The sequence below is a fragment of the Seriola lalandi genome, unplaced genomic scaffold (genome assembly GCF_002814215.2).
Source record: "Seriola lalandi dorsalis isolate HSWRI2012SDOR001 ecotype SW California unplaced genomic scaffold, Sedor1 jcf7180002054046, whole genome shotgun sequence".
Lineage (NCBI taxonomy): Eukaryota > Metazoa > Chordata > Actinopteri > Carangiformes > Carangidae > Seriola > Seriola lalandi.
In genome coordinates, this window is record NW_019524599.1 from 20,370 (window position 1) to 28,630 (window position 8,261).

General features: G+C 39.6%; 3 protein-coding genes across 3 annotated transcripts in view; 1 reads left to right on the forward strand and 2 right to left on the reverse strand.

Moving 5' to 3' along the window:
- Window positions 1-1,385: 1,385 nt before the first annotated feature.
- LOC111652641 (calcineurin subunit B type 1-like) overlaps window positions 1,386-8,261 on the forward strand; it is an 11,538-nt gene continuing 4,662 nt past the window's right edge. Inside the window, exons 1-2 of the mRNA XM_023402973.2 lie at window positions 1,386-1,628; window positions 2,913-2,952. Of these exons, the coding sequence (XP_023258741.1) occupies window positions 1,626-1,628; window positions 2,913-2,952 (43 nt within the window). The 5' untranslated portion in view covers window positions 1,386-1,625. The remainder of the gene's footprint in view (window positions 1,629-2,912; window positions 2,953-8,261) is intronic.
- On the reverse strand, window positions 4,970-6,343 carry LOC147819320 (pyrin-like). Its single transcript, XM_087173123.1, has one exon. The coding sequence runs from the start codon at window positions 6,324-6,326 to the stop codon at window positions 5,349-5,351; it is 978 nt and encodes a 325-aa protein (XP_087029249.1). The 5' UTR covers window positions 6,327-6,343; the 3' UTR covers window positions 4,970-5,348.
- Window positions 6,470-8,261, reverse strand: part of LOC147819321 (zinc-binding protein A33-like) — a 3,946-nt gene continuing 2,154 nt past the window's right edge. Inside the window, exon 3 of the mRNA XM_087173122.1 lies at window positions 6,470-8,259. Coding sequence (XP_087029248.1) covers window positions 7,526-8,259 — 734 coding nt within the window. The 3' untranslated portion in view covers window positions 6,470-7,525. The remainder of the gene's footprint in view (window positions 8,260-8,261) is intronic.

Here is an 8,261-nt window from a genome sequence, read left to right on the forward strand (position 1 = left end):
AACGAAAACAACTAGGAGCAAAATCTCAGTATGAACATGACAATAGAAGGTTAGTGAGCTAAAAAGAGATGGAGCTCATGTGACATCAAGTGGTAAAAGGCTGTGGCCTTTTAGTTTTACATGTAGGAGGGACGAGCTCTCAGATCCAAGAGATCCAGGAGCCGGGGGGGGGGCGGACATCAAGAGCCTTAAAGGTCATCAGCTGGGTCTTAAATTTGTGTGTGAATAGTCCCTCCTCCCAAAGTACATAATAACTTTACTGAACATACTCAGGATAAATTGCTTCAGTAATTGTAATGAAGCCTGAGTCTGAACTGTGCAGCTGACTTCAGGTAAAAACTCTCAAATTAAATACCGTCACACTCAGAATCAGCAGAGACTGAATATTAAAAAGAAAACCATGATCATGACTTCATCTTTTTAAGGCCTGTCACTTTCCACCAAGACATCCTGCACTCACATCACACACTGTTTCTGTCCAAGCACCAAAGCAAACTCCTCATATGTGTAAAGTTACCTGACAATAAACCTGATTGTGACTCCAAACAGCGGCTCCTTGTCTGAGGATCTAGATCATCCATGGCACAGATCTGTTGTTGGGCTCCTGCTGCAGATGGCAGTTTCATTATTTCCTCAAGGTACCCAGAAACCAACCAGTAGGCTACATCTAAATAATGATGATTTATTCATCGTTTAAATGACTTTTCTTACAACATTTTTTCAATGCTTGAAAGAAGAAAGAAGAATATGTTAAATGCACTTTATGGGGCATATTTCACAATGTTCTGATATTTTATACACTGGGCAGTCAATCCATTATTAAAGAAAATAACTGTCAGAAATATTGATAATGAAAATAATGGTTGGTGATGCAGTAATATGACCATACCTGAGCTTTTCTGTTCACACACAAACAACATTTACAGCCATTTGATAAAACACAACAGATGAGCTCAATACAACCTAAAACAGTGTTGAAACTAGACTTTAACACAGAGTCCAGCCCTTCTGCAGTCACCAGTGTTGGGTATTTATTTATGTATTTATTGGTATAAGTATTTATTTCTAAGTATAACCAAGTGCAATTTGAAAAGTGCAATTTTAAAGCTCCTATCCTTACATATTTTCTATTTATGTATGTATTTATCTTGTGTATGTATATATGTATATGTCTATATTTATTTTTATTTTTATCTATATTTTTCTACTTTATATCCTCTATTGTTTGCTGAGGAGCAACTGTAACGCGACCTGAGGTTTCTGAAGGAGTGATACCTCTTCTTCACAGAGGAGCTTTGGTTCCAGTGTTGGTTATTATGAGACAGAGTGATTCCTAACGTTCATAGACGAGCTTTGGTCCTCCTCCTCCTCCTCCTCCTCCTCTTCTCTCTCTCTCTCCTCACCGCGGCTCTCTGTGCTCTCTCTCCCCCGCTGCGGCTCTCTCTGCTGCCGCTGCGGTGAATCTCCGCTCCGCTGTCAGTCACGGTGCAGTCAGGCAGCCGGTGGCCGGTGGTCGGTGTCCAACCGTCAGAAGTCACAATCCCCGTTGAAACATCGTCTTTTCCTGACCCGTTAACTCGGCTCTAACTCACTCTCCCGGCAGCTGTTCATCTTCTGGCGGCAAAATGGTGAGGAATAACCTGTCCTTCATTTTTTTAAATCATAATATTAAACCCGATTTAGTGAATTCAGCTTCTGCCGCAGCTCTTCTGTTAGCTAACGTTAGCCGCCGTTAGCTCCGCGCTGAATTTAAAGAAGCGTAACGTTTGCGGCCGTTAGTTTATGTGAGTCAGTTGTTGTGTTATTTATGGTTATTGTAACTGTCACACCGCCATGTGTAAAGTAACCATGATTTGTGGTTTGGTAGATTATAGCCTCTATGCTAGGCTAGCTGGTGCACTAATAGAGAAGCACTGGTTTATTAGCAGGCTAGCTGTTAGCTGCAGGAGCGTCAAGTGCGTAGCAGAAATAACGGAAGTTTAGTAGCATGCCCATCACAATAAAAGCTTTTTTTTTTAAACTAAGCGTTTTAATCTTGTCTTCTGCTTGTGTGATCATTTAGTTTAGAATTGTCACATATAACAGTTTATAATCCAAATAGTTAGTTGAAAGTGTTGATGTGTCATGTTATGATCGACCAACTACCTAAAATTGAAAGATATTTTATATTCAGTTTCATAAAACAGCGAAAAACAGCAAATTATCTAATTTCAGAAGCTCGAAAAAGAGAATATTTGCATAAGTATGAATGATGATTAATTATCATAATTGTTGTATATTAATTTTCTGTTGACAGACCAATTAATTAATTGACCAATGTTTCAACTACAAAATGAACAGTTAAAAGCTCTTTTTTCATGTAAATAAATTAAAACATTACAAGATGAAAGAACGTGATGGTACAAATAATTCCACTTTTATTCAGTGGTATTTATCTGCAGATGTGGATCGTGATTGTGACGACTAATGAAGTTTGTATACTGTCCATCTGACATGTCATCTCCAGGAGGAGTTTTATTTTGAAAATGATGACCGGAAGTGTTGTATTGTGTAATCGTGCAGTACACTGGAGCTCTGTCAGATGTCTCAGCTGCTGATAAAATTAAATGATCTGAGATTGTGTGAAAAGGGAGAATAACTACCCTAGAATTAAAGTGTGCAGGTGGAATACTTTCACAATAAAACACCTCCTGTGCTCTCCACGCAATATTTAGCCTAATATATCAGGGTTTTATGGCTCTGACTGTCACTATAAACACATAAAAACGTTACTTCGCATAACATGACTGTTGTCAGGTCCTGATGAGTTTAGGCCAAAAACCCAACAGGTGACCACAGTCCCACCTGAAATAAATAATCTCGTGTCTGAATGTGGAACTCTTGTTTCATCGTCAGTCTTTTCTCTTTTTCAGGGAAATGAAGCCAGTTATCCTCTGGAAATGTGCTCACACTGTAAGTACCAACACGTCACTGACCACACATCAAACACTGTAAGTGCAAGTTACTGACATTTGCACTTTCCCTGACTGTTGAATGTCCTTGTGTAAGGTTAGAGGTCATTGATTGATTGAGCTTTATTTTTAAGAAAAGGAGTTTCTTTGTTTTAGTTTTTAATATTAATGGTGAAAATCTGATCTAAATAAACTGAAAAATCAGAGCAAAGAATCATTTGTAGAGAAAATATTTTCTGATGTGAGCTGCAGTGCAAAGTGCCAACTTAACGTTCACGTTAGCCCCTGAAACTTCATTTTCTTTATGCCACGATAATATTAACAAGGCTAATACTGTCAAAACCACAATGTAATTTGTTTTGGTACTTAAAACTAATTAATAAGGCAGCAGATAAAGACATTTATCTAAACCTATGTTAAACAGAACGCTTGTTCCAGTCGCCTAATTATGTTAAAAAACCACATTACTCATCATTATTATTATCATTGTGTAGGGTTGCCACTAACGACTATTTTTCAACTATTCAGCGATTTTATTGAACAGTTAATTAATCTAAATGATTCATTTTCGTACAGAACATCTGTCTGACATTCATGTATTTATCAGCTACAAGGACAAAAGATATATAAAGCTCCGTCTTCTAATGAACAGACAACTTACTTACAGTAACATACAGTAATGTTCAGTCATAGTTGTCGTGAACTCCAGGAATCTTCAGTTATCTTTACTTCACCTGGTTCTGTGTCCAACACACAGCAGCAGTGTGACTATAAAAGACAAATAGAAAACAAATATATGGTGGTTAATAGTGACTGGCCGCCGCAAATAAATCAATGTATGTGAGACGATTCGGCGACTTACAATATTGTCGTCGATTATGGCGACTAATAACTGCAGCTCTATTATTACGACTCCTTAAGTCTTTGCTGGAATCAAATTTTTGAATTAACAAAAGGATGTTTTAATGAGGAAATATGTGATGAATAAAAATAAGTGAAGTAATAAATAACCAGAAGGTTCACTGTCAGCGTTCAGACCTGAACAGAAATCTAAAGTGTTGTGGTTCAGTTCTTCGCTGTAACGGTGGTCGATCCGGTGAAGAGCAGACAGAGAGAATCTGTGGTGAGTTCATGTTGACTTTAGGAAACCTTACAGAGGGGAACTGATGTGATGGAGGCTTTTGATGCAGCTCCTCCTGCTGAGCCCTGCCAGCAGTCTGACCCCGACTCCCAACACGCTAAAGGTCAGTTTCAGGGCTGCTGGGAAAGCCTCCTTTATTTTTAGTCATGGCAATATCCCCGTTTTCATCAGCCGGTCGCCCTGCGCTGACCTCAGCTCCAGAGAGGAGAGGTGTCCGCTTAATTAGAAATAATGAGTGTAATGTCTGGACCGCTCCAGGAGATGGAGCTGTCAGCCGAACTTTGGTCTCAAATTCTGTGAACTGTTGCTGGAATGGGGTAAAGGAGGAGGTAAGTGTGTGTGGGGGGGGGGCCGGGGTCCTAACGAGCTGTTAGGAAAGGGGGGGTTAAAGTTAATGATCTGTGTTGTTCCTGTGTACGTCTCCACACCTAGAAACCCAGACGATCCTGCTGTCTGTTGGTTCCCAGAAACAGCTTAGCCTTTTCTTGCACTGTGTGGTCTGGGAGGTTTGTACCTAATATTTTGGTTTTCTAGTCTCTGAGTAAGACCAGACCCTGTTGTGTGACTTTCATTCAGGTGTCTGTGTTGCTGCAGGTCATTATGGGGTCATGCCGTGTACAGGAAGTCGTAGCTGGATGCTAGCTTCACATTAGCAGCTCTCACCACACCTCACTGGGCTGAACCAGGAAGACGTGATCAGAAGGGTTCAGATGTCACAGAAGAACCATTACTTTACACGTGAAGCCATGATTATAATGACCAACAGTAAAATGTTGATCAAACAAAATGGAATAAAATCATTAATAATTATGATGATTAATAAAATATATACAAATACTAACACCTTTAAAATTATATAACACTAACACATGTAAAAGCCAGATTAAATAGATGTTTTATTGGTTTACATTCTGCCATAGTTTCTTTCAATTCCGTTAAATTAAGTATTTCTGAGTAGGGAAAATGCATTCTACATGTTTGTTAAACCTCAAACAAACACAGTGCAGTTTGATGAGTGACACTGAATGTAAATATAACTTTTGCTAGTTTGCAATAAAATGACATAGGACACATTTAATGTTCTTGGTTAGTCTTATCCAGAGCAGATAAAGGTGGAACATCTTTCTCTGGGACACTTTTGTAAGAATGTTTTCTCTGTAAATGATCAATTTTTTATTAGTTTACGCAGGGTAATTGACAGGACAGATGATCAGAGGGGCAGAGCTTTTACCACCATCATTAAGCCCTATATTAAACTATAGGTAGAGTTTCTCAGTGAAGGAGCAGCCAGTAAAGGAGTAGATGAGAGCTGCAGCAGCTACGTCATAAAAGGAGACCAGACCCTCCTCATGATCCACAAACACCCCCACCTTCTCAGGCTGAGACTTCAGAGAGAGACGGACACGAGGGTCATCAAGAGCTTTGTAATCATTTCCATTTCTTAACCATATCGTCCAGTAACCATTCTGAGGTCTCAGTGTGATCTCTCCCTTCCTGTTGATCGACTCTCTGGCCACTCCTAAAATCCAGTCAGTCTTTCCTTTAACCTGAACCTCAAAGTAAAATCTGCCTGAAGAGAAACTCTGCTTTCCTAAGACAATAACACAATAAGAAAACCTCTTTGGGTTGTCTGGGAGATTCTTCCTCACATCACTATGATGTACTTGTTTTCCATCATCAGACAGGATGAGCTTAGGATGTGCTGTATCAGGATCCAGAGTCACATCCTCTGCATACTGCTGGACCCTCTTCAGCTCAGCCTCAATCAGCTTCTTCATCTCTTCACTGAGCGTCTCCTCCAGCTGAGCCACAGCTCTCACAACAGTCCCCTCATATGATGGTGGACGGACTCTGACCTCTGTCCAGTCCTTGGTGGGTGTGTGCGATGTGTGTATTATATGTAAGTATAGGAATGAGTAATAATTCATACGACATACAAAATAATAATTGAAAGTATATAGGGTTAAATATGTGTCCAGAATATATACAGTAATATACACACCATAGTAATAATATAATGCTGTAAAATCTAAATATTGATAACATTGCGTAACTGGATAGTGATTAAACCAATAAAATACAATGTAAAACAAAAAAGTGTTTATGTTACTGCATGTTATCCTCCAACTTCCACAGTGATGCACCTGGTCTACAGGTACTAAGAGCTGTTTCTGTAATTTAGCCTCACTGATATAAATGGTGGTGGACAATGAATTATTCCAAAATTCATTCATTAGCCATACTGTTGTCACCAAATCCACCAGAACTAAGATCTTCTTAAAACTAAAAGAGTGAAGAAATTTGTACCAGTTATGTGTAAAATGAGCTTTTCTTTTCAGTGTGTGGTGCTCAGATCACCGTTCACTCAGGCCTCGTGTTTCAAGTCTTCAACATCAACCAAGTTTATTTTACAATCACGTATTTACAGATTCCTTTAGATCACAATCCATTTTTACCAGTATTCAGAAATCAAAAGAAAATAGTCCAAAGTAACCAGTACTTAATCAGTAATTAGCATTCAGCTAATTACCTTTGTCCATGGGCTTTTTACAACTTGAATAACAATGACACAGACTGCATTTTGTATGAAACAGCAAAGGTCCAAAATGTTGATTGTAGTTCTTAATCATTTAAAGGTAATAGGTCCGGACAGTTTGCCATCTGGGTCTGGACCGGGACAGTGATCCACCCATTTGTAACCTCTGCACTTAACAATACATTTTCTATAGTTACACATCAGGGCTCGACTGATTATCGGCCTGGCCGTATATCAGATGCCATATTGAGCATTTTTATGATTATTGGTATTTTTTGTTTACTAATAATCTTTTTCGGAATCGACCCTGAAAAAATGGTCAACCCCCGATGTCATGACTGACACATTGGTGACTACTGCAGGGTTGACGGGGCATCAAGTGTTGCCTGTGTAATGGGATACATAAAATAATCTTACAACAAAGTCACTGCAGTAATCAGATTCTGTAGAAAATAACAAGATATAAATTAAGGATCAACCGATATGTTTTTTTCAGGGCTGATACTGATTATCGGTTATCAAGGAGACCGATAACCAATATTTGGAACCGATATGTCAACACAGAACTACTGCTGTATAAGGACACTCACCATGGCGTTCAGGTGTTACTATTATTTTGTCCACCCCATTTATATCAGTAAATGTAAGTAAATAACAGACACACTGTATAATGTAACACAGCTCCACACACTACATCCTCCACAATGACCATCAACAACTGTCCCTCCCCTTTTAAAATATCACGCAGTAACAAGTTTACTCAGATATATTTTATGTTCTCGGTTATCGGTTAAAAAAACATAATGATACCGGTAATCAGAAAAAGTAATTAAAATATGTATATTTGTTCCCTGGAATTAAAATAAATCAAATCGTAAAATAACTAAAGTTATTAGTCTACGCAGGGTAATTGACAGGACAGATGATTAGAGGGGCAGAGTTTTTACCACCATCATTAAGCCCTGGATTAAAGAGTGGGTAGAGTTTCTCAGTGAAGGAGCAGCCAGTAAAGGAGTAGATGAGAGCTGCAGCAGCTACGTCATAAAAGGAGACCAGACCCTCCTCATGATCCACAAACACCCCCACCTTCTCAGGCTGAGACTTCAGAGAGAGACAGACTGGAGGGCTAGCAAGAGCTTCATACTCATTTCCATTTCTCAACCTTATCGTCCAGTAACCATCTGTAGGTCTCCGCGTGATCCCTCCCTTCCTGTTGATTGACTCTCTGGCCACTCCTAAATTCCAGTCAGTCTTTCCTTTAACCTGAACCTCAAAGTAAAATCTGCCTGAAGACAAACTCTGCTTTCCTAAGACAATAACACATTGAGAAAATCTCTCTGGATTGTCTCGGAGATTCTTCCTCACATCACTATCATGTACTTGTTTTCCACCATCAGACAGGATGAGATTAGGATGTGCTGTATCAGGATCCAGAGTCACATCCTCTGCATACTGCTGGACCCTCTTCAGCTCAGCCTCAATCAGCTTCTTCATCTCTTCACTGAGCGTCTCCTCCAGCTGAGCCACAGCTCTCACCACAGTCCCCTCATATGATGGACGGACTCTGACCTCTGTCCAGTCCTTGGTGGGTGGAGCAGCTTTCAGGGATGGGAAGCTTTGGAGGAGGTGGAGG

Coding starts and splice junctions, on each gene's coding strand:
- LOC147819320 (XM_087173123.1), bottom strand. CDS start 6,326: ATGAATGAATTTTGGAATAATTCATTGTCCACCACCATTTATATCAGT.